Raw genomic sequence first — 26,707 nt, 5'->3', positions numbered from 1 at the left:
TCACCAAATGAAATTAATAGGCAGCAGGTTTAAAACAAATAAAAGGAAGTATTTCTTCACACAACGTATGGTCAATCTGTGGAACTCCTTGCCAGAGGATGTTGAGAACAGCCGGGTGCGCTCACGGCGGCTGCGGGGGGGTGGGGTGCCAGGGAGAACGGCGGGGTGCGCCCACGGTGGCTGCGGGGGGCGGGGTGCCAGGGAGAACAGCGGGGTGCGGCCACGGCGGGGGTGGGGAGCCAGGGAGAACGGCGGGGTGCGCCCACGGCGGCTGCGGGGGGGGGTGCCAGGGAGAACGGCGGGGTGCGGCTGCGGGGGGGGCGGGGTGCCAGGGAGAACAGCGGGGTGCGGCCACGGCGGGGGCGGGGTGCCAGGGAGAACAGCGGGGTGCGCTCACGGCGGCTGCAGGGGGGGTGCAAGGGAGAACGGCGGGGTGCGCCCACGGCGGCTGCGGGGGGGGGTGCCAGGGAGAACGGCGGGGTGCGCCCACGGCGGCTGCGGGGGGGGGTTGGGTGCCAGGGAGAACGGCGGGGTGCGCCCACGGCGGCTGCGGGGGGGGTTGGGTGCCAGGGAGAACGGCGGGGTGCGCCCACGGCGGCTGCGGGGGGGGGGGTTGGGTGCCAGGGAGAACGGCGGGGTGCGCCCACGGCGGCTGCGGCGGGGGGAGGGGTGTGTGCCAGGCAGAACAGCGGGGTGCGCCCACGGCGGGTGAGGCGGCCGCTGACTCGTTGCTGCTCGAAGGACGGTCACAAGTGACGCGACTCGCAGGCCCCGCCCAGCATCCCCCGCTCCCTTCCCCAGTCCCCGCCCCGGCCGAGGCCTCTCCCGCTGTCACGCGGCTCCAGCCTCTGCCCGTCCCTCACCAGGGCCAGCCGCCAGGCAGGGAAGTGTCGCAAAGCCTGACAGGAAACTTTGCTGTGGGTACGACAGCGGCGGGCTCGCTTTCCGGCTACTGGATGAGTGGAGAGTGGGAGCCGAGGAGGAGCTGAGGAGACGCTGGGGTTAGTGGCCGCGGGCGGAGGGGGGGGGCTGGGGAGGAGGCCGCGCGGGGGAAGCGGCCCGGTGGCGGGGTCAGGAGCCCGGGCAGCCGCCGCTGGCGGCGATGTGAGGCGGGGCCGGGGGCCGTCTCTACCTTTGTTGGCTCCCCGCCGCCCCCGCCCGGCCCGGCCCGGCCCGGCCCGGGAAGGGAAGCGAAGCGGCCGCCCCGTCTCACGCTCTCCTTCTCTCTGGGTCTGTGTCGGTCTCTCTTCTAGGACATGGCCGAGGTACCGCCCGGGCCGAGCAGCCTCCTCGCCCCGCCGAGGGACGCCCTCTCCCCCTTCCCCGGAGGAGGGGGGGCCGCCGCCTGCCCCGGGGCCCTGGACGAGGAGGAGGAAGAGGAGGGCGGCCAGGCGCCGCAGGCGCGAAGCGGCGGCAAGGGGGGGCCGCCGCAGCAGCACCGCCTCCTCCACCACCACCACCACCCGCCGCACCACAACCACCAGCTCAACGGCCTCCTCAGCCCCGAGCTGCGGCACCTCCGAGCCTCCCTCAAGAGCAAGATCCTGAGCTCGGAGGGGGCCGAGGGGCCGGAGAACAAGCGAGCCGGCAAAACAGTGGGCTCCGGACAGCCGCCGGCCGCAGCCCCGTGCTCGCCCCCCGTCCCCAACCACCTCCCGGAGCCCCAGGCCAGGACTGCGCCCCCGGCAGCCACAGGGGACAGGAGCCAGCCGGCGGCCGCCACTGCAGCCCGCAATGGACTGGCTGGGGGGCCTGGCCTGGAGGAGGGGGATGAAGGGGAGGAGGAGGAGGAGTCTCTGCTGCTGCTCTCCACATCCTTAGCAGCAGCCTGCAGTTTGAAAGGCTCGGGGACGGACTCTCCTCCCGAGGAGGACCTAACGATACGATACGTCCGGTATGAGTCCGAGCTGCAGATGCCCGATATCATGAGACTGATCACCAAAGATCTGTCTGAACCCTACTCCATTTACACGTATAGATATTTTATCCACAACTGGCCACAGCTTTGCTTTTTGGTAAGTGGTGGGGGAGGAGGGAAGACATTGGGAAGGGTCTGGGATAGAGGGAGCAGGTTGGAAGGGGGGTGGAATTCATGGGGAAGCTTGAACTGCCAACTGATGCTTTTTCATGGTCACGGGTTGGAGAGAGTTCTGGAAATACCCTGTCTTATTTACCGGTGATGTGCCCTGCGCACCTGTGGTGCTCTATGTAGACAATTCAGAAAGTATACGTAGTCACGCTTGTAAATGAATGATTCAAGTAGAGTAATGGGGTTTGCATGTGGGACTGAAACCCAGGAACTCCTGAGTTCTAAGCCTGCCATTGACACGGATTTTCTTTACGACCTCTTGCAGTTCATTTCTTCATTCTCTGCCTCAGTTTCCACTCTTGTAAAATTGAAGTAACAGTACTTAACTAGCAAGTCTTGTGACTTAATTTGATAACTTTTTTCAAAGTTCTGTACAAAACAGTCCAAAGTAATTCACTTATACGACATGGTCTGAGTTAAGTTGTAAATGTAATGGGATGGACCGATATCATGGAATTGAATTTTTGCAAACCTCAAACTTTTTGTCTGCAAAACTAGTTGAAAATGAAACATAAAATACAACTGTATCTTCTAGTGCAAAAGTCACAGTATATGTAAAAACATAATTGTCATGCTATGTCCAAATACTGTGCTAATAACACATCCAGTCTTGTTTCCTGCCTGCTATATTAGACTAATAGTCCATTAGTCTGCCTTTGTCAGTGGCTTGAACTTCTTTATCTTAAAGAAAACATAGTAAGTTCTAAAGCTTTTTTAGTAATGAAAAGTTTAGTGTTATACACTAATCATATGGGTGTGAGCACCATATGTAAGTTGTCTAGAGAAACATTTGTACCTCAATCCTGTAGACGTTTCTGCACATTTGACTTTATGCACGTGAATACTTATGTTTAAAACAAAGTATGTGTGTAAGTGTATGGCCTTGATCCTGTAAACATTGTCCTTGGTAATAGATAATAGGTAGTTTCCATTTACACAAGGAAAGTCAACATTTGTATGAAAACATTTTTATAACAGTTATCATATTGAAATGAAGTTGAATACAAAATAAAAGAAGGAAAAACATGTTATGGATCTTTTGGGAACAGTTTAAAGACTAGCTATTACACTACAGACAGGGTGTAACTAATTTTGTGGAGGCAGAAGTTCTTTCTGATAAGTTATTAAACTCTTCTCCTTTATGTACAATAGTATTCATTCATCACATGTGGCTTGCAAATATTCACTCAGGAATAATTATTATTACATGGGAATAAGATGTGACTATACCTTTACTGTGGATTACTGGTGCTTATGTGCTTATATTTTCTGTGTTAACCGTGGGCATAATTTAATGGTCTGTACTAGAGTTTCCAAAACTGTGGGCCTTATGACCCCTACAAGGGTATACAGCAGGGGTATGGAAAGTTGTGCAAAAAATGTGAAATAGTTAAAAATGGATATATAACAGAAGTCTTATAATGGTGTATCCTATTTGGACTACCATATTGTTGAATGTAGGAACCTCAGTTAGTGGTTCGATGCAGAGTAGTGCAGGATGTGAGTGTGTACAGCAGCCTGCTATAGCTTCTTCTGATAAAATAGTATGAAGCCTGTACTTGGGTGTGTCTAGATTTACCTTATACAAAACAAGTCCTATTAAAAACACTTGTGTGACATGAAACTCAAGTACCCATATGTGCACACGGCACTGAATTGGGATGCTGGATGTGTCAGCAGAAATCAGGCCAGAAGGCACTGTTGAGCATTGCATGATCTTATGGGATATGTTGTTTAGTCTGTGGAGCTCAGTTCTTGCCAAGGAGTGATTTAGGAAGACTGTTCCATGAAAAGGACAGTGACAAGTCATTCAGTGACATTCTCAAAGAAAATGTGGGAACGTGACACATGAGACATGGTTTTACATCAGTGGATTCAAAACCAGCATGTAGAGTGCTCTGAAGTGCTGGCTGTGGAGCTATAAAGTCTTTAAAGTGATTGCAGCATCAAAGGGGAAAGAAGAAACCTTAGGTTTATCTTTAAGGGTGTGTTTTGAGAAAACTTGAAGCCTTAAAAAAACAACAAAACTTGAGTACTCAAACTGGCAATGTTGATACAGATATCCTTCAGATTTGGTATTTCTGAATCACAACAGTGTAAAGCACATACAGTTGTGGAAAACCTTACACTTGTGACTTCAAATGTTAGTCTAATGCAGCTGACAAATTGAAAACAGTGTCTTTATCAAATAAGTTTGTTTCGTGTTATATTAGTAACATGGATGAGAATATTCAAGAGCAACTGCTTTCAAAACTTGGGAAAAGAGACTTCTTAAGCCTTTCAGTGTGCTGAGTCAATTGATGCCTCTGATGCAGCACAGATTTTAGCATTTAGCATTGAGGTTTGTTTTTAAAGGGTCTGTTGAAGACTTGCTTTTTTTGTAAAGCTGAGCTATGTACACACAACAGACAAATGCATATTTGAGACATTTCAGGAATCAAAGTTTTCACATTTGTGGGGAGCATTCTATTGTAATTTGCATGAGCAGTGTCAAGATGATAACAGGAAAGAATAGAGACCTGGGCCTACAGAACCAAAACATCACATCTAATGCTTCATGGCTTCGTTGTTTTTCCCTGCACAGCAAGAACTTGGCAATTAAGAAAACTCCTCAAAGATTGCACTACTCCTTTAGGAAACTTATAGAGAAGTGAACTTCTTAAAAGTTGTCCAGTGAATACCAGACTGTTTGCATTGCTCTGATGGGTTCCCTTCACTGGCAACTTCTTTCATGCTGAAGGGAGGTGGCTTTCACAAGATAAAGTGCTAAGTCCACTCTCAGTTAAGACCAAGATGGCATGTTTTCCTGAATCATCCCTTGCTGAAACCTTCAACATGTTGGACAACATACTTATCCTAACTAGTTGACATCTTTGGGCACCTAAATGAGCAGAACTTTCTCTTTGGGAGTGGACTAGGAATGCTGCATACATGGTTGCTAAGGACACTTGGAAATTGGCCTTCATGAGTGCAAAAAGGAAATTTTGAGTTTGCTCTTATTTCAAATTTATAGGGCATTGAAGCTGTAAGAAACCAATCAGGAACTTATACATTAAAAACTGAGGGAACTGAAAACTCAGCTGGGAATACAATACTGTAACCTGCTTTGGAGGGAGTAGCGGGGAAGCTGAGGGGAAGCTGGATCACCGGCTCTTTCATCCAGCATGTTATTGATTTGGCTGCATTGACTAGGCTAGTGCAAGTCATAAGAATGGTCAGACCAAAGCTCCATCTAGCTCAGTATCTTGTCTTCTGACAGTGGTCACTACTAGGTGCTTCAGAGAGAATGAACAGAACAGGTATTTATCGAGTGATCCATCCCCTGTTGCCCATTCCCAGCTTCTGGTAAACAGAGGCGAGGGACACCATCCCTTCCCATCCTGGCTAATAGCCATTGATGGACTTATCGTCCATTAACTTATCTAGTTCTTTTTGAACGCTGTTATAGTCTTGGCCTTCACAACATCCTCTGACAAAGAGTTCCACAGGTTGACTTGTCATAGGAGAGGCCTGTCAAACTGACAGTCTTCGCCTGTGACAAGACCCAACAACTGACTTTAGTTAGGAACTTAGATTTGTGGCCATCTCTGATAATGTAGGCATCCATCTTAAGTTGCAGATGCCTTGAAAGTAATTTTTTTTTCTCATCTCTGACGGTCCAGTTTCTCTACAATGGTGGCAATTAAAAATGAAGCATGGCAATCATTTGTCAATCAAAAATGACTTAAGACCACATGTTTTTCCCCAGTTCAGCCTTGTGTATAACATCTTTAGTTAGAACAGGTTCATACGTCATACAAAATTGTGAGCGTATTTTTTAAAAAAATTGTAGCTCCTTTTTAACTTTCTAGTTTTGGCATGGTTAAAGTTACAAAACTTCTCCCATTTATGGCTGCCATTAGAGGGCTCAGGGAAGATGTTTATTTTAGTTTAGAAAGGGCAAGTTAAGTAAACCCTGGTCTATTTCAAAGATTTGGTAAAATAGGACATGTTGCTTATTATATAGAAGTAGATTTCTTTCTGATTATTGATACCTTTTGCAAATCTCCCTCTCCTCCCCACCCCACCCCAAAAAAACCAGCTATAGATCCTACTCAAGTTCTATACCTTTATAGGGTTCTTAACTTCATGTGATTAGCAGTAGTAGTAGTTCTGTTTCAATTGAATTCTACAAGTTCTAAAGGTAATTTTTTTGTACTTCCAGTAAAGAGACTGCAGGTGTTTGGATATAAATCCCTAATGATTATAATCGAGATTTTTATGATTACTGTTAATGTTTTTCTTCTGTATCATATTCCATTCAAGGATCTCAAAGCATTTTACATTAACATAAGACCCCTTTGAGAAAAGTATTCACTACTTTTCAGTGGGAAAAACTAAGGCATTGAAACTGAACCATAGAGAGGCCAGGAAATTGCCCAGACCTTCAGAGCAAGGTCACTGCAGACCCAGGAATAGATCTTAAAACACTTGACTCCCAGTCTTGCAGTCTACCACAACTATTTCTTTTTGTATTTCAACTTAACTCAGTTAAGAACACACAAGTTCCTCCAGAGCTTGTTACTTTAACTGAAATACTTTGTTGCTTCTGTCTATCTAAGGCAGTGGTTCTCAAAGCCGGTCTGCCGCTTGTTCAGGGAAAGCCCCTGGCGGGCCGGACCGGTTTGTTTACCTGCGGCATTCGCAGGTGCGGCCGATCGCGGCTCCCACTGGCCGTGGTTCGCCGCTCCAGGCCAATGGGGGCTGCAGGAAACGGCGCCCTTCCCGCAGCCCCCACTGGCCTGGAGCTGTGGACAAGGCAGGTAAACAAACCAGTCTGGCCCGCCAGGGGCTTTCCCTGAGCAAGCGGTGGACCGGCTTTGAAAACCACTGATCTAAGGTACTTGTATGGTTCCCAGCATTGTATCTGAGCACCTCTCAGTCTTTAATGTGTTTATGCCCACAATGCCTTTGTGAGGTAGGGAAGTGCTGTTATCCACATTTTACAGATGGAGGAACTGAGACACAGAAAGGCTAAGTGACTCCCCCAAGAGCAGACAGGAAGTCTGTGGCAGAACTGTCAAGTCCCAGGCTAATGCCCTAACCACTGGACCATCCTTCCTCTCTTTTCACAGTTGGTGATATGATAGCAAAACCTGAGACATGACATATGTGGCTCCGAAAGGCACTCTAGCCTTTGGTTTCAAGACTTAATTAGGTTTTTATTTTAGTTAATGTTTCAATCCATATGTAGACGCTTGTGAAGCAAAATGTAGACAGTTTAGTAATAACTCTTGCAATTTGTGGATGAGATGAAATCATCTCTTTAGTTAAATATTTAAATTTTCTTGCTTAAAAAACAGGTAACAAATGATGAAATTGAATTTATGCAAGTTAACACTCTTTGAGATTTAGACTAACATAGGTTTGAAAAATAATCTCACAGTACAAACACCTTTAGTACTGGGAATATTTAATACTTGTTTTGTGGAGTTGGTATCTTGGGGCCAAAATCTGCTGTTTAAAAACTTACATGTGATTTCACTGGGAGCTGCATTCATGTATTTGAAAGCAGAATTTGGCTCTTAATCATTTGCTCTGAAATGATCCTTTATGGAAATTTCACTTTTGCTTCAGTCTGTTTTTATTTAGGCTGTTTCCACTTTCTCCTTCAGAATGCCAGAGAACTAAACTATTAATTTTACGTGCTGGAGTAGGTTTTTCACCTTTCAGTAAGAGGGAAAAGGGAAATAAGGGCCTGATCCTGCAGTCCTTATGCAAGCAGAATGCTACTGGAGTCACTGGGAACCTTGTCTAAGAACTGCAGGAAAAGATCTTCTGAAAAACATGTACAATACCACTTTGTTATTTATCACTATTTTCTGACAGTAACCACACAGATCAATGAATCTGCAGTTTTGTGTCAGTGAACTGCTAGATCAGTAGTGCAGTTTTATTTTTAAATAAAAATGAACACTATTTGTAGCCAATGGAATGTTGGTATATACATTTATTATTTCCTGTTTATCTCGAATTTCACTTCTCTCAACATGTATCAAGTATGTTATCTATAAAGTTTTCTGTATGATTCTAAGTGAACAGTAATTTGCACCATTATGTTCTCTTAAAGACAAGAGGTGTGTGTTTGCTTTAAATCAAAGTGTGGGATCACATCAGGTACTCTGCATAATTGTAGCAGCACTATTTAAGAGTCTGTCAGTTCTTCCAATATACAGTATAAGCTGTTTTATCTGGCATTTCACCAACCGGAAAGCTCTATAAACCAGCATTTCTGATTTTCATTGAAATTCCAATTTATAGTCTGGTTGGTGTGGGGCTGGCAGGGGGTTGGGGTGTGGAACACGGGCTCTGGGAGGGAGCTTGGGTGCAGGAGGGGGCTCGGGACGGGGGTTGGGGTGCGGGAAGGGGTGCTGGATCCGGGGGGGTGCTCACCTTGGGCGGCTCCCTGCAAGCGACGATCTGTCCCAACTGCTCCTAGGTGGAGGTGCAGCAGGCAGCTCTGTGCACCGCTCCCACAGCTCCCATTGACTGCGGTTCCCGGCCAATGGGAGCTGCAGAGCTAGCGCTCAGGGCGGGGGGGCAGCAGGTCGCAGAGCCGCCTGCTGTGCCTCTGCCTGTGAGCAGCCAGAATTGGTCGCTGCTTGCGGGGAGCTGCCCGAGGTGAGCGCACCCCAACCCACCGCCCCGAGTCCACAGACGCGCACACACACTCTCTCTCTCTCTCTCTGCCCCCTACCCCCGCCTGCATTCAGACTCCTTTCATCTTAGTTAACCGGCTTTTTTCACTTACCGGCACCCCCCATTTCCCCAACATGCCGGATTAAACAGCGTTTACTGTAATGCTTTATGTTTCTCAGGGTCTGAGCTATACAAAACTTGCCTTGGACTGAAACTTGGCATACTAGGTCTTAGTGTTGAAGAGGTGTTTTTTCTTTTAAAGAAATGGAAAGAAATTTACTTGATTTGCCTGTTTAAATTATGAAATGTGAAGCAAAACAACTTGTAGGGTGTGTTATATCTCAAAAGTGTTTTCTCCCCTCCCCCCTGTTTTTTAAATAGATCTTTTTAAAGCCATTTGTCTAAATTGTAGACCAGTTCTTCTGGGTACATTAAGAAAAAAATTATTCTTGCTAAGTTTAATTTAGAAACTTCTTTCAGTGCTTGATGCACTTTTGCCCAATAGTCTGCACACAAAATCTGAATAAACTGTTATAATCAAGGGAATAAAATCTTTCCCCCCATGTCATGGTGCTACTCTGCAACCACTACTAATTTCTCAGTTGCTGCACCTCTCCTTCAGTGGGGGCTCTTGGCGAGTGGATTTGTGTAGACACAATAATAACCCACCACTCATGAGCAGGACTATTAAAAGGACTAAAGGAAAATATTTTTTCCTGAAGGGAAACTTTGGTCTTCATCTTGCAACAGGAGCCACTTGGATGGATCCTTGTACTTATACACAGCCTCATTGTGTTAAATCTGTGTGAATGCGGTTAGCAATTATAATCATTCCATTTATTTAACATTTCATAATATGAAGTATTTCAGAGTGACTAAGTCATCATGACCATGCCTCTCATGGCAAGTGTCACTGGGAGTAACTGTTAATGAGGAATTCTTAAGTAAATGAGAACTCTGAATTAAAGGTTCTTGAAAAGCATGAAATTACTGGTAAACCTATTTTTGTCTGAATGGTTTCTTTTCCTTGTTACTGGAATGAAAAGTGACACTTGTTAAAGATAAAACATTAGGGTTTCATAAGAGCCGTTATGTTCTTGGGGTTAAAAAATTGCTAACAGAAACTTAAAACAAGTATAATCTTTCATAGCTTTTGTAAACAAACATGGAAAATCGTATGCAAAAATAAATTCAGTTTGTAGTTTATACGCTAGTCTTGACAGAATTCAGTTGGATTTTTTATAAATTTGATGGATAATAGCAATGTTTATTTTTAAACTTTTTTATTTTTATATACTCAAATTTTCATAGATAAAAGGAATTATGGGGCAGGGAATGTCAGACAATTATTAAATAATGGTAGACTTTGAGACTGTTAAAACATAGATTGTCAACATAACGTGTCAAAATATACAAAGGAAAGTTCTCAAGCAGTGGCTTTTTTGGGTTTTTTTGCTTTGCCTATCTGTACATTTAGATTGTTGTTGATGCAATTTTTGTCGGCTTCCATGTGTACAGTGAAATTGTTGATAAAAATCTAATCCTTCTAAGCCTATTTCTTTACTCAGGCTGCCATGTCTTTTATTTTTAAATGTGAGTAAATAAGGATGGATTGAAGGACCTATTTCTAGAGTCTTGTCTTATATACAAAGTCTGCTCCCATTGAAGTTCTGTGTGGAATGACTTTAAACTCTGTTTTTTATATCACTTTGAGAAACACTATAAAGAGTGGTGTTGATAAAGTTTCCCATCTGTACTTTGGATATATGTTTGAACTGTATATACAGTTTTACAGTGCAAGCTATTATTTGTTACTTTTGTGTATGTAAGATTGTAATTTAAAAGGCAAACAAATTCACTTTTGTTTTGTTGGCATTCATTGTATATCACATACTTAGAATGTACATAGATATTTGTTTGTCTTTAAGGCCATGGTAGGTGAGGAGTGTGTAGGTGCCATCGTCTGCAAGTTGGATATGCACAAAAAGATGTTCCGCAGAGGTTATATAGCCATGTTAGCAGTGGATTCCAAATACAGAAGAAAAGGCATTGGTAAGAATAGCCTCTCCATGTTCTTATTCAAACTCTGATAACCCTGTTGGGATGGTTGTAACTTTTGGAATAGAAGAGTGCCACAAAAATAACAACAGGCTTCTGCAGAGGTAAAAGATTGTTTTCCTAGAAAGCTTTTTTTTTCTTTAACTCAGAGTAACTTGAAGTGGTTTGGAGACTGTCTACACTTACTATCATGTCACATATTGTATTTTACAACTTTGGAGTTGCAATAACTAATTCTAGTTCATTTCCAATGAAAAATGAAGAACAATTTTATTTCATTTTTTACTTGAACTTTTTTTTTTTTTTTTTTACTAGGAGGCTGTTTACCCAAGAAAAATCCTATTTTCTGGTAGTAGCAGTCTCCCCAAAACCAAGTCTGGACAAGCAACACTTACTTGCTACCTTCCTGGAGCATTCTTGATGTACACTCAAATTCCTGGGTGTATTGAATAATTGGTAAATTTGGCATAGGTCTGAAATGAAAGATACCCAACCTGCCACCTCAGTTTCTCTTGTAAAATGTCAGTGCCAAATAGAAAAAGAAATGGATAACTTGTGTAGCCGTGTTTGCACGTAAACCCATTCACAACCTCCTGCTCACTATCCCGGTGAGCTGCTTTAGTAAATTCTTCCTTTGACTCCTCTTGATAAAATTTGCCACATACTGCCCTTTGGGGAGCCATACATATAGCTAATTACAGCATGTATACTTAAAAAAATCTCTCTTCTTATGAGGCAACCAAATTTGAGATAGTTTGTTGGACAGTTTCCTTAACATCTGTGCCAGGAATTTCTTCCTTGTTATCTTCACTTACCAGATCAACGTTGAACTACTTTTTTAAATAGGCCATCTTGAAACATTGTCCCCTATTTTGCAGTACTTTTGAAACTTAAAATGTATATGTCAGCATTTCCGGACAAGGATATGCTTTGCTACTAATTCGTTATGGAGCAAACTCTTGCTTCCTGTATGTTTAAACTCTGTTTTTGTTATGGAGGACAGAGAGCATGACTTGCACCAGAAAAATACGGGACAGATTTGTAAAATATTTCTGTTGTGCTTCTCTGACCCCTTTCTCTTCCTGCAGCTCCTCCAAATATGACACAACATCAAAACAAGTTTCACCCCAAGTGCACAAACAATCTTGAATGTAGTCTTGGTTTTTATAAAAGCAAAATTTTGGCATAGGCTTCCAAGTTTGGGGCCAATAATGACTGCCCTAATATAGTCACAGTAGTATATAGGGGAAAGGATACAGGGAGATCACTCTTCCTCCTTTCCCTTGAGCACTGTCATGCAGGAGGCAGCCATAATTTAGCTGCAGATGCTTGGGAGTACAAGGGGATGCCAACTAACGCTACATTTATGTCCACAAAGCGTGCTGTCTCTGCATGACTTCTCCCCTTCTCTGCCCCGTCTGTATCCTGTTCATGCCACATCAGGGTAGTACTGGCTTCACTTTTTAACGTGAAGCAAATCCAAAGTACCTTCCCTCAGTACCTCTCAAGATGTTTTTTTTTCCCACAAAGAGCATCACTACTCATTAGATTTACCTTTCCCTGTCCCCAGCATATATCAAACTTTGTAAGAGGTGAAATTTCATCCTCTATATCTATTTAGTTGGTATTTTAAATATACAATCTATAGATTGTTTCAGGGTGTGTGTTTTTCTTTTTTTTTAAAGAGCAATCTTTTTGCAAGAGAAATGTTCCTCAAATATGCTCAAAGGGGATTCCAATCATAGGTGCAACAAAAGGGAATTAAACAAGTCTTGAAATTCATCTTTATTATGTAAAATATGAGGATATTTTTAAACATGAGAAGCCTGTTTATAACAACAGAAAGACAAAGAAAAGAACTTCAGATTCCAAGGAGAAGCTTGTATATAATACCTGTAGATCTGTTATACTCTCATGGGTGCCACGTAGAAGTCTTTGCAAATACAGAATAGTTAGTATATACTTAAAGGCAATTTTAATGCCAAAACCTTGAAAGCAGACAGTGAATCTGCAGTCTAGTTTTGGGTATTGTGACTATCATATGCCACTGTGCTGTGTATTGAAATGAAATATGTGGATGTAATTAATATATATATTATAAAATTAGTAATCTGTAAACTGTGATTCTCTGAATTTAGATCTCTTCAAAAAATCTATACCTGTATTTTACTTTAATGCTATTAAAATCTATTTTCCAGGTACAAATTTGGTTAAGAAAGCTATTTATGCCATGGTTGAAGGAGATTGTGATGAGGTAAGTTTTTATAGGTGCTCAAAAATTTTGAGGGAGTACTCTATGCTGTGTTTGTGTTATTCTCCATACCCATGGATTTATTTTATAGGCATTCTTTTAGACATTTGATTATCTTGTAAGCAATTCTTCCATTTATTGTAGGAGATGGGATACCTTCAAAAAGGCAAACTGAGGAGTATTTTTTCAAACTTAAGTTTAGTTAACCTTAACATAATGTACAAATAAGAAGAGTTAATACTTTTGATATATACTACACTAAACAGTTAGATACATCTCCTGAAATTTGATTCGTGTGCTCTGGGCTCCCAAACATTCTAAGAATAAATGCTTCTGTTGAACAGAGAGAGCTTGTTTTGGAATTTGAGTCGGTTATTCTACCTAACTCCTCATTGTATTCAGGATATGTGAAGTTAAACACTGAAACAGTATCAACTGTAATACTGTAAAACATGGTCTTATCAGAGTATCATCAAATTTTCCAAAAGAAACCCATACAGAGTACTTCCCAATAACATAGAATTATCACAAAGTGATTTAGTGTGTATTCTCTTCAGAGAATTTAGTAAAACTATTGCAGTATCATAAAATCAAACTTTACTTTCTGTATCCTAAATTTTGTTAATATCCCTATTTATCTTTTTTGCAAAATTCTTCCAACTAGATGAAAACTTATGAGTTCTGTTTGACTATACAAGAAGTAACTAATGTAGTCTTAATATGATTGGGTGAAGAGGAAAAATAAGGGAGGGAGAGAATAAGGTTCTTCACAGGCTTGTCTGTTTACCGCAGCTATCTATTCCTTAACACTCACTCAATAGGATAGAACCATAAACCTGTTGTCCTTAATGTAAGTGATTTAAAACACTAATTCATATTCATAGCTCCTCAGGGAGGTTAGCTAGTCCTTTGATCTTTCTTGGGTATCCTGATTAGCTGTGCACCCTGCTAATGCAGTATTTAGGTATGTTGTGGAAATTTGAACTAAAAATTGCAGGTTTTTTTAAAAAACAAAAACAAAAACAAACCCTTCTAGAACGTATTTTTTTCTCTCCCTCCCCCCCTTCCCCCCCTCCTCCCAAATCAAGACTACTGATAAACTCTGCCACTTTTTCTATAATCTCTTCGGAATCTTATTCTCTGTTATCCCCTTCATCCTTATTGCCAATTTCTTGGTCACCTCTCACCTCAATTACTGCATCCGCTTCCTTTGGCCCTCCCATTTCTGGGATTGTGCCTCTCAATTATAACTCATGTGCTTCTGCTGAAATAGTTGTCCTCCCCCACAGCTCTTACCTCTACCTCCTCCTTGAGTGGTCTTCAGATTTTGTTCCATAACTCATTCAAACCCTCTTTCCCAGGGCCCTTCAGAGCTCTACTCTAACTGCATGTGCACTTACCTACTTATGACTTATGCTTTGGCAACATAATGAAGCTTGATAACTCTCCATTTCCTTTTCCCATAAGCAGCTCCATATCTTGTCCCATGTCATCCCCTATTCTTGAAATATACGTCCTGGTCCTGTCACTACACATCCCTTTCCTTGTTCAAATACTTCTTCAGTACTTCCTCATTTTTATCAGTCTTCCATTGCTGATCTCCAGTTTGGCCTTGAATTTGATCACCATTTACAGATAAATAGCAATATTTCCCCCATTACCATAGTATCTAAGCACCTCTCAATCTTTAATGTATTTGTCACAACAGCCTTGTGATATCGAGAAGTGCAATTATCTCCATTTTCGAGATGGGGAACTGAGACCCAGATAGGTGAAGCAGCTTGCCCAAGGTCACACAGGAAATTTGTAGCACAGCAGGGAGTAGTAACATGATCTTCTGAGTCACAGACTAGTGCCCTAACCATCCTTCTTCACTAATAAATGATTATTTTTTTAAAATGAGAGGAACTAATAAGACACATACATAATATTAAGTACATCTCATGAGTTTTTCCTATTGTAATCTTTGTGTTCCTTGTCCCATACACCTTATTGTTTTTATTTCTCACTGTGTAAAATCTAAGGTGGACTACAAGTTCCTCAACACATAGACCCTGCTATTTCATTTTTGCTAAATGCTATGCCCCTCTGCTGTATAAATAATTTTCCATGTTAGATCGTTTATATACTTTTCAAACTCTCCCATTAAATGTGCTACATTCTAGGCTTCACTGTGATCCATTATTATGAGATATTAACATATATAAACTATCTACAGTAATATAGCAAATATGTCTTGATATTTTTTCTCTTCCTTGGCACTAAGTCTGGGCGTAGGTGACTTCCTCCAGATGCTTGTGATGCAACAATACAACAACTTTGGCTACTTGAACCTTCTAATATATTTCAGAAAAGTTTTCGCTTATGACAAGGATTGGAAAAATCCACAGACCTGCTCGTCACTGGAGAGTGGGAAGCTTCCCCTGATGAGCGAGGAAGCCCATATCACCCATTTCTGCAAAATTTAAGTTTTTTTAATTCTTACTTAAGTTTCTAGTCCTTATGATTGGTACATAGCCAAGCAAGTATGAAATGATGCAGCATTACAGCTTGTCTTCCTGCACCTATAGATTGCTGCAGTACCTCTGCTGCTATTGGTTTTTTTCCAGTCAGTGGCAGAGAGAAATTAACAAGATGTTCAGTTTCACTGCTGCTACTCAGAATACAGTGAACAGTAAGGGAGAAAAATGTAAAAAATCTTATTTTTGTTCAAAAGTGTGCTTGAAAAATGAGCATGTTGTCCCATGTGTAAACATCAGTTTTTCCCAAGTGCCTGTTTGTTCACCCACTTAAAACATGTTTAGATGCATCTTTGAAACTTTACCCGTAAATCTTACCTTGGAACAAAGGTGACAAAAGTACCATGTTCCAGTAATACTTGGGCAAGTAATCTGACAAGCTTGTACAATACTTTTCAAAGTATTGAAGAGCAAGGGGTAGATCTTAGGGAACAGTAGGTGAACTGTGATGTACATTTAGTACCTAAAGTATATCGTGGTGCCCATTTGTGGTGTTTAAAAGTTTGCTGCAACAGCATAATGGTAGCTGTAAAAAGTTTAATCTCTGTTTTGTTTGCTGGTGGTAACAAACTAGGCAAACATACAAAGTCCCAAGGTAGAATCGGATATCTGAGGCCTTGTCTACACTACTGCAGTAAGTCGACCTAAGTTACGCTACTCCAGCTACGTGAATAATGTAACTGGAGTCGATGTAGCTTAGGTTGACTTACCACAGTGTCTACACTGTGCTGCGTCAACGGGAGACACTCTCCCGTGGACTTACTTGACTCTTCTCATTCCAGTGGAGTAGACTGGAGAGTGCGCTGCTGTCAATTTAGCGGGTCTTCATCAGACCTGCTAAATTGCCCCCCACTGCATTGATCACAGCAGTGTCAATTTCCAATAAGTGTAGATGTGGCCTAAGGCACTGTGTGCTTAACATATTTTGGTCAAAAGGCCATTTTGAGCTACAGGTAAAATTTAAGTCTGAAGAATGTACCGCTAGCGAAAGATTACTTTAAATACGTGTCCATGTGTGTAAATTTAACATTCTGCCAAGTCCCTAAATTTCACTAATGTAATTTTTGACATTATGGTTTTCTGAGATACTTAATGATAGTGAATTTTGATGATGATCGTTCAAGATTGTGGACTAAAGATTTTGGGGAACTAAATGAGCCAAAGTTTATAGTAGATTATGGTAAATTAGCATAATTTATTGGCATGATCTGAGAGCAATATGTAGAAAATGTGGTCTACCGGAAACAATTTTAAAAGCTATGCCTCTGAAATACATAATTACATTAATTACTGTGACTGTATTTGCATAGCCCCAAACTCCGCTAAAAGTGAAAACTCAATGGTTTGATAAAAAGCCAAATACGTCTGTCTTCTTGATTTCATGAATACTCAACTTCTTAGGTGTTATAAGCATTTCATTAGTAAAATATCTTAGGAGGATATTTTCAATGATTTTCAATGGCAGTTGGCCTCTTAACCACTCTTTGTTTGTTTGAAAATTCCCCTTAAAGCAGATCTGGCTGAAAAATTGCAGCATTTAGGGCCATCCTGTAGATTTGTTTTCCCTTCTTGAGGGAATTTGATTCTTTAAAGGAAAAAATGGATTGTTCATTAATGTATAATCTTTCATAGTAATCGAAGTATAACATTTCGTACTTGCACAGTGTCTTACATCTTCATAGCACTGTATAACTGCTAACTAATCAAAATAAATTGGCAGTACATGCTAAAAATACTTAACATTCTCACAATTTTTCTGAAAGTTAGGAAAGAAAATTGCTTATACAAAATGTGAAAAGGAATCGCAGCTTTTTACAAGCAGCCTCACTGAAAAACGGATAACAGTCCACAGCTGAAAGTCACCATGAATACTATTATCAGCTAGGTTGGTCTTTAGCATCATAAATACACCTACTAAACAATAAAGTGTGATGCTTTGCTTACCTCACTGGGATCACAACTTTAAGTCAGCAAAACTCGAGAGTCCAGACATCTGGTTACATGAAATACTGCATCATAATGTGGCTTTTTTATTGTATATGTTGTAAAGGATGATGTATGGTATCATGAAATATTTCAGATTATTCATTGGAAATATGGTCTTTCTTCAGAAACTTTGTGTCTGTAGAAAATACTATTCTATTGATTGAGCTGGTCAGGACTCATGCAGGTGGACAGAGGAGATGATGATTCTGAGTTATTAAAAGAATTAACAGGCATACTTGTACTCCGAAAGCAAATTGGTTGTAGGAAATGCTCTAGGACAGAAATGAGTGGGAACACTGAACATGCTGTCTTGCATTTGAAACTGAATACAGGAATGGGACAAGTCTTTGCACAACCACACCCCTCCAAACCAAATGAAGCATGAACAAAAACAACCAAGAGAATGTAATTGGGCTTCTTGATTATGTGCAAATACACATTTCAGTATCACTTGCATATTGTTTATTCAAGCAGGGTGACTTAGGTCCTTCTTGTCTGCAAGGTACATATATCTTGTCTATTCAGTGTTTAAGATTAAAATTTTTCCAGCAGTATATTTGATCAATTTTATACTTAATTGAAGGTTAAAATTACACTAGATTACACTAGCCTTCTAAATTGTAAGTATCAATCGTAATAAGGTGACATGGACCAGTGGCCAAGGCACTGGCTAGGAGTAACGAGGCCAGCATTCTTTTCTTGGATGAACCAGTAATTTGCTGTACTCTAATTATTTAATCTATTTCCTTCAGTTTTCACATCTGTAAAATGGGGACAAAAATACTTATCACCTCAGATTCCACGGTGATGGGTGTTATAAAAGAACCTATTTAGAGCTGCTGTTCCTTTGTAGAGCATCAGAAGTCAGTCTTTTTGTTTTTCTTCTCCACTCTGAAAATGCTGGCATTCTTAAAATCAGAGCTCACTGCCTTATTTAATTTTTCAGTAATTTTTCACTTTTGTATGACACTATCTATCCCTTCTTATGGTGTGATGTAAACAAATGTACTTCAGTGTTGTCTGTTTCATTGTGTCTTGGTGAATGGAGAACTGAAGTATTGGGATTCCAGCAGACCTGAATTTCAACATTTAACCACTCTTAAATAAGTGACTTGCAGGAGTGGTTGGCAGCCCTTTGGCATTGCTTGCAAATCAGCATGAATATGCAAAGTTGAAACTGGACACAGGCATGTTATAGTACTCTGCCAAGTTGCTAAACTTCAGTGAGAACGAATGCTGTTGACAAAGTTCAAATGACAGGGGACTTCCTGCTCAGTGTTACTTATGTGGGTCGTATTTCCTGACCTCTATAATGCTTTGTTTTAATCTGAGCTCGGAAGCAATTTGAGGCTTTTAATTGTAATTAAGTAGAAAATAAGCATTGATTCTTTAGTTCTAAATTGCTACTATTTCAGTAAGTGATTGAGTCAATGTTTATTTAATCAATTCAAATTAATATGGTAGTACTAATGAGCCCAGTCAGAAGTCTCGATGATGATTCCAGCGAAGTAACAAGGTGTATTGAAAACCAGAAACCCAATGTCTAATTCTTCCCAGGAGGCTTAGAATTGAATTAACATGTCTTACAAATACAGATACAGTAAACTGACCACCATGTTTTAATCACCCTGGATATTATTTTTTTTTATTTTACATCACTTTGTCTTTGCTTATTTAAAAAAATGAATTATTTTAGCCTTTTCTTCCTTTTAATTTTCCCTGCTGTGCCTATCCCAGGACATGGTTTATTTGTGGGGGGATTAAGGGGGGATGAATGGCTGGAATATGTGGTCAGAGATGTTTCAGATTTGGCCATTAGTCAAACTTGTAAATGTAATGAATATGTATTACGTTTTAGTATATGCATTCAGAGTTCATGGTGAGCACATTTTCTTTTCCATTGTCTTTTATTTTGTGTAGCCATTTGTACCTTTGCAAAGTGGATGTGAAATGCTACAGTTTGACAGTGTTAGAAGCTCTTTCTTGAGCATCAACAAGAGAATTGATTCATAGTTTGCTGCAAATATTATGCAAAATGTTGCTTTAATTCTGTGGTGTCTATACCGTGCGCATCATTATAGTATTAAATGCTTTTTTTGTATTTAATATGTAAATTCACTTCATCATGGATTCATCTGTAGTCTGAAGAGCTTATCATTTTCATTTTGGTGGGCAAGTATTGTGTGTTCTTGTGCATACAGAGACCATTTTTAGTGTTAAAATAAGATCTGCTTGAGTTTTAGTAGAATATTGTGAAAATGTGTGTATATTTTACAAATTTAGATTAGATTCTCTGATGTGCCAGAGCTCTGCTCAGTGCAGCTGAGAAAAGGGATGAAGAGTGGAACCAACACTGATTTTATGACACCTTTGTACTCCCCCGTGCCTGGGGCCAATTTGGTTCTCAGTGTAACTTAAGCCAGGCTCAGGTTTGCTGTAAATTATACATGGCTGCCATACTTCCAGGGGGGCCTTTCCACATCCAGCAATTGCCAGAGCACAAGGGAATAGAAAAAAGCGGCTCTCCAAGCTCAACTTATGCCAGGACTAGCTGGGAGTGGTGTAGGGCAAACTGCATGCCACTCAGGAATTTCCCGATATAGAATCACAGGACTGGAAGGGAGCTTGAGAGGTCATCTAGTCCAGTCCTGTGCACTTATGACAGGACTAAGTATTATTTAGACCATCCCTTACGTGTTTGTCTAACCTGCTCTTAAAAATCTCCAATGATGGAGATTCTACAGCCTCCCTAGGCAATTTATTCCAGTGCTTAACCACCCTGACAGTTAGGAAGTTTTTCCTAATGTCCAACCTAAACCTCTCTTGCTTCAATTTAAGCCCATTGCTTCTTGTCCTATCCTCAGAGATTCAGAACAACAATTTTTCTCCCTCCTCCTTGCAACAACCTTTCATGTACTTGAAAATTATCATGTCCCCTCTCAGTCTTCTCTTTTCCAGACTGAACAAACCTAATGTATTCAATCTTCTCTCATAAGTCATGTTTTTTAGACCTTTTATCATTTTTGTTGCTCTTCTCTGGACTGTCTCCAGTTTGTCCACTTCTTTTCTGAAGTGTGGCGCCCAGAACTGGACACAATACTCCAGGCCTAATCAGTACGGAGTAGAGTGGAAGAATTACTTCTCGTATCTTGTTTACAACACTTCTGCTAATACATCCCAGAATGGTGTTCGCTTTTTTTTCCCCCCTCAACAGTGTTATACTGTTGACTCATATTTAGCTTGTGGTCCACTATGACCCCCCGATCCCTTTTCGTAGTATTCCTTGCTAGACAGTCACTTCCCATTTTGTACATGTGCAACTGATTGTTCCTTCCTAAGTGGAGTACTTTGCATTTGTAAATAGGATGAAATTCAATAAGGACTTTAGACCATTTCTCCAATTTGTCTAGATCATTTTGAAATATAATCCTATCCTCCAAAGCACTTGCAACCCCTACCAGCATGGTATCGTGCACAGACTTTATAAATGTACTCTATGCCCTTATCTAAATCATTGATGAAGATATTGAACAGAACCGGACCCAGAACTTATCCCTGCAGGACCCCACTCGTTATGCCCTTCCAGCATGACTCTGAACCACTAATAACTACTCTCTGGGAACGATTTTCCAACCAGTTATGCACCCACCTTAGAGTAGCTCCATTTTGGTTAGTTTGTTTATGAGGAGGTTATGCAAGTATCAAAAGCTTTAGTAAAGTCAAGATATACCACGTCTACCACTTCCTCCTATCCACAAGGCTTGTTGTCCTGTCAAAGAAAGCTATCAGGTTGGTTTGACATGATTTGTTCTTGACAAACCCATGCTGACTGTTACTTATCACCTTATTATCTTCTAGATGTTTGCAAATTGATTGCTTAATTATTTGCTCCATTATCTTTCCGGGTACAGAAGTTAAGCTGACTAGTCTGTAGTTCCCCAGGTTGTCCTTATTTCCCTTTTTATAGACTGGCATTCTATTTGCCCTTTTCCAGTCTTCTGGAATCTCTCCCGTCTTCCATGACTTTTCAAAGATAATGGCTAATCAGATATCTCCTCAGTCAGCTCCTTGAGTATTCTAGGATGCATTTAATTAGCCCCTGGTGATGTGAAGACTTCTAACTTGTCTAAGTAATTTTTAACTTGTTCTTTCCCTATTTTAGCCTCTGATCCTACCTCATTTTCACTGGCATTCACTGTGTTAGACGTCCAATCTCCACCAACCTTCTTGGTGAAAACTGAAACAAAGACATCATTAAGCACCTCTGCCATTTCCACATTTTCTGTTATTGTCTCTCCCACCCCACATTGAGTAATGGGCTTACCCTGTCCTTGGGGTCTTCCTCTTGCTTCTAATGTATTCTAGAATGTTTTCTTGTTACCCTTTATGCTTCTAGCTAGTTTGATCTCGTTTTATGACTTGGCCTTTGTAATTTTGTCCCTACATACTTGTGTTATTTGTTTATATTCATCCTTTGTATTTTGACCTAGTTCCCACTTTTTGTAGGACTCTTTTGATTTTTAGATCACTAAAGATTTCTCCTGGTTAAGCCAGGGTGGTCTCTTGCCATACTGCCTGTCTTTCCTACGCAGTGGGGTAGTTTGCTCTTGTGCCCTTAATAATGTTCTCTGAAGAACTGCCAACTATCATCAATTGTTTTTCCCCTTAGACTTGCTTCCCATGGGATCTTACCTAAAGTTTGCTAAAGTCTGCACTCTTGAAATCCATTTTCTTTATTTTGCTGCTCTCCCTCCTACCATTCCTTAGAATCATGAACTCTACCATTTCATGATCACTTTCACCCAAGCTGACTTCCACTTTCAAATTCTCAGTATAGCAGAAAGCAGCCATTTGAGGGGTCCAGGATCTGCCTAGAATTTCATTTTGATTTGAAAAAAGAAAAGGAGTACTTGTGGCATTTATTTGAGCATAAGCTTTTGTGAGCTAGAGCTCACTGTCATTTTGATTGAGTTTGCACTTTTTCTGTACACAAAAAATGTTCATGTAAATATTTCGTCTAACAAATGTTCATGGAAAGCTAAACTTGGATCTGTTGCCAAATCTATTTAATCACGTAGCTAAATTTGTTTGGGGCAAAGTGTAATTAGTTTACAAAGGTTAGAGCATTCATTGAAAGAACTGAAAGGGTACCATGTGACTTAGGTCCCTAGCCATTCAATTTGAATAATAAATTCCAAATATCAAATACTTGATTGAAGCAATACAGCAAACAGATGAAATTTGATTGCACAAAACTTTAATTGATGTTGAGTAGCTGCCACATTTTTTAAAATTGGGTTCCATTTGGACAATTAATGAACAGAAAAAAAAAGCTAATTCTATTAACAAATTGTTTATGGGTACACATTAGTCTATTAATCTAGAAGAGTTTTAAAACCGAACAGATAGCTTTGTAAATAATTTTTCTGAAATAATGCAACTCTTCTCAAAATTGACTTATTTTTTTCATTGTCTTTAAAGGTTGTCTTGGAAACAGAGATCACAAACAAGTCTGCTTTGAAACTTTATGAAAATCTTGGTTTTGTGCGAGATAAGAGGCTGTTCAGATACTATTTAAATGGAGTTGATGCACTGCGTCTTAAACTGTGGCTGCGTTAAAAGAAACCATCACATCAATCAACTGACTTCCCAACAACACAGAGTTGTCCTTTGCATGCAATGCAATTTGTACAGAATTGCTTTGCAGGTGGACTTAGTAATTTCCATGCAGCTCTTATCTGTCAGTGTCTCATTGAGTGTCGCACATATTTGTTGCACTTTGGCATGGCGCATTTGTTCTGAATTAAAACAGATTGTTTCAAACTTCGAGTTCTTTTGGTACCAGCAAGACGTGCCAGTTGATAGCCAAGATATGTTCATTCATTTGCAAGTCTACTGACTGTATTACATACATAGTGAACACTTGATCAAAGAAACTGTATGTGGAACACAATGCTTGGTTCCAGAAAAAAGCCAATCTAGATTGTAAAATTCTATAAGTATACTAACATTTCATACAAAACTTGCCATAGTTTTCTGGAAAAAGGCTTCAATTTTAGGTTTTATTTTCAATATTGAATTTTCCATTCTTAAATATTGGTACCTCAGTGATTAGTGAATGAAAAAAATGTATTGTAGGGTGGGGTGTGTGTTACAATGAGTAACAGTAACAATTAAATTGCGTCTGCCAGTGCCTGTATAGATAAGTATATTTGTCTTCACCTCTAATTTTTGAGTGCATGCTTTTTTCTTTTACTTTTTTCAATTGTCTCTGCAAGCAAACTTCTGCTTTTATTTAAATTCTGAATTTGATAATAAATTATTTCAGATTTTTATAATTTGGATACTTCTCCCAGAAAAGGGTTGGAAAGCCCTTCTTTTCTTATAGCAAGAAGTGTTAAGCTATTTTGAAAAACCTTGAGTAGCTGCTGAAAAAAGAACCTGATGTCACCAGTAAATCGCTGCTGCTTTTGGATGCACTTTTTCTTTAAAAGAGGGATTTTAAAAAATATATAGAAAATTAATGTAAATTGGTATGATTTTATTTAATCAAAATTATCTCTAGAAGCTCTGAAGAACAGCTATTTTAAAATAGAACAATTTTTTCACTTTGATTTGGATTCAGATTGCTTTGCTTCAGTGTTCTAAAATGCTTCTATCTTCGGTTCTCGAGCTTTGAAATAAATGTCAAGGTGTATTGTATCCATTTTTAGCTGCTCTCACCTTCTCAAAACTTATTTGAGCTAAGTTATTGCGGGGGTTCTTCCCCCTCCCCCTTCCCCTTTAAAATAAATGTAGCAGAGAAGGGACTTCCCTTTTTTAAATGGGATATATAGGTCTTGCCCTAAGCCATCAACTTGTTCAGCAGTAATGCTGTGTTTATGCTCTCCTGATTGATCAATGTGATATATGACCAAATTTATAAATGGATTGTATTTCATCTTGAAAAAAGGTGACATTGGTTTATTTATATAAGTGGAAGAACCTAGGCAACCCATGAAAAAAGGATGAACTCTCAATGAGTCTGCTCGTCTGTACTGAGTGTAATCTTCAGATTTGCCTTATTACACTGTGTTTTTAGGGTTTGGTTAGAGTCATGTTTTTTAATTGTTATAATTACTGTACATTTAAAAACCCTACCTCCTGTAAGTTTGGAAAAGATTCCCCTTACAGGAAAACTGGATTTAAACGAAAGCCAGCCTTATTTTGCACAGACAAACGTTCACATGGTGACAGGCATTTCTCACCATGTACAAATTGTGAATTGTATTTGAAAATAAAGATTTTTTTTTTAATTAAAATTGGCACTTGGAAGTTCTCTGCTTGTGGACACCATTTGTGCTTTTCACTTTTTCCATTTCTAAAATGAAATTAATCCTCTAAAACAGTGCCAGAATAAATGTAAACTGAAGACTCTTATTTACAGAACAGGTATGGTGTGGTCAGCGGCAGTGCATGTTTCCACCATACTACCCTGTAATGTAATTCATGCTTGTTCTGATTCAAAAACTTCTAGGGATAAGAATATTATTGACTCTGCTTAATCAATCATTGCTTGGCCTCTTGTGAATATACTGTCAGTAGGTGCCAATTTTAGTTAAGATTTCAGTGATATGGACTTCAGTCCACTAGAAACTGAACCTTCACCACAAACTTATTTCCCATATGTGTTTTGGTGTCCTATCAAATGGTAACTACTTTGGTTCATTTGGCACTAATGATCTAGAGAGGAGATACTTCATGTCCTGTTACCAACTGTTGGAGACTATGTAGGGGATCCAGTGTTGGAAATTGCGAACCAGCCTTGCTTCATTGTTTAAAAAACAGCAGAAGAGAAGTCCTTTGCTGGTCAAATCTGAAAACACCTACTGTTTAAATATTAAAAGCAGATTGGAACCTAGCTTACAATAGCTCATACAGGTTGTTGCACAAATACCACTTTTGAGCAAAATTCAAATACAATTCAGTCTAGCCGTGGCAAGAAGTGGTTCTCACCATGCAAACTTTCAGAATTCTGAGCAAAATGGGGGCAACTTTCTTTTAAGAGTGTTGTCTACAATAGTCTAATATTGCTACTGTATCACACACAGTTCACTACAGAAGATACTGAAGCTGTACACATTGGTATTCAAAAAATTGGTATAGTCTCGCTTTGTTGCATAGGGTGGGATGTCCTGAATTTGCAACAAGGTGAGACTATCACTAACATGAAAACAGTTCATATAGTACTTCAGATAGAAAGGCATAATCAGGGTTTCTTGGGGTTCTTTGTCTTTGTTGCCAAGACATGCTCCCTGCCCCTTTTTGCATTGACAAATCTAAACTAAGGAGTTGGTATTAAGTCACTTTTATGTTTAACTTTATATTGCCTGAAATACTACTATTGGCTGACATGTCAGAAATGTGTGCATTACAATGCTTTAAAAAGGAAAAAACGTTACGACTATCAGGTTCACCACTAATCTAATTGGCATTGCATAGCGCATCCCAGTTTCGGTGCACTACAAGACATCACTAAAACTGAGTGCTAAGTTACAAGGTTTTCAGGTTTTGTAGAAATGCGACCATAAATTATATTGGAGTTCGGGGATCAGGTGGGTAGCTAAAATATCAAGTGTATCTCAAAATATTGGACTGCTGTTTTGCGTGGATTATGTTCTTCTGTCCGTTATCCTTTGGCAAGAACAAGAACCAGTGAGGTTATGGAATGTGCAAGCTGTCTAAATAAGATGCAGTCAAATAAAATATGGTTAAGTTGTTTATGCATATCATTTTAAATGCACATTTTAATGTTCTAGTTTGATTTTTTTTTATTGCCAGTAAAAACATACATAATTGTGTGTGTGTTTTTACTGTCTTCAGAGGATGAATGGAGAAATATTAGTAAGTGAAAACTGTACTCCTGACCCCTTCATACACCGCTATATATTTTTGATTTCCAAATCTAGTTCAGAATCACGTTGAATATTATTTATAGGAACTTCATTTCTGTGGCTGGACTAAAATATGAGATTGTTTGCATTATGCATCAATTAGTGTAGACAGGCAACCTGTGAGCCTGACCCTGCAAGGTGCCAAGGTGTCCCGTGAGGTAATATGGGCAGTTGGCTCCTATTGAAATAAACA

At 40.2% G+C, this 26,707-nt stretch overlaps 1 protein-coding gene across 5 annotated transcripts; it reads left to right on the top strand.

The window, feature by feature from the left end:
* The first annotated feature begins 862 nt into the window (after positions 1-862).
* Positions 863-26,347, top strand: NAA30 (N-alpha-acetyltransferase 30, NatC catalytic subunit). 5 transcript variants are annotated; one of them, XR_013346454.1, is made up of 6 exons: positions 863-1,001; positions 1,254-2,015; positions 10,696-10,819; positions 13,024-13,079; positions 15,427-15,540; positions 23,063-23,083. XR_013346454.1 is itself a non-coding variant. In XM_077819566.1 (5 exons), the coding sequence occupies exons 2-5, from the start codon at positions 1,257-1,259 to the stop codon at positions 23,100-23,102; spliced, it is 969 nt and encodes a 322-aa protein (XP_077675692.1). In that variant the 5' UTR covers positions 863-1,001; positions 1,254-1,256; the 3' UTR covers positions 23,103-26,347. The 5 variants fall into 5 exon arrangements, 4 of the variants coding, with proteins under 4 accessions (XP_077675692.1, XP_077675690.1, XP_077675693.1 ...); XM_077819566.1 differs by lacking the exon at positions 10,696-10,819 and having other exon boundaries at positions 23,063-26,347; XM_077819564.1 differs by lacking the exon at positions 15,427-15,540 and having other exon boundaries at positions 23,063-26,347.
* Positions 26,348-26,707: the final 360 nt, after the last annotated feature.

Source organism: Eretmochelys imbricata, chromosome 6, assembly GCF_965152235.1.
Source record: "Eretmochelys imbricata isolate rEreImb1 chromosome 6, rEreImb1.hap1, whole genome shotgun sequence".
Taxonomy (NCBI): domain Eukaryota; kingdom Metazoa; phylum Chordata; order Testudines; family Cheloniidae; genus Eretmochelys; species Eretmochelys imbricata.
The sequence above is the reverse complement of the archived record's forward strand: the minus strand, read 5'-3'. Positions and strand labels throughout refer to the sequence as shown.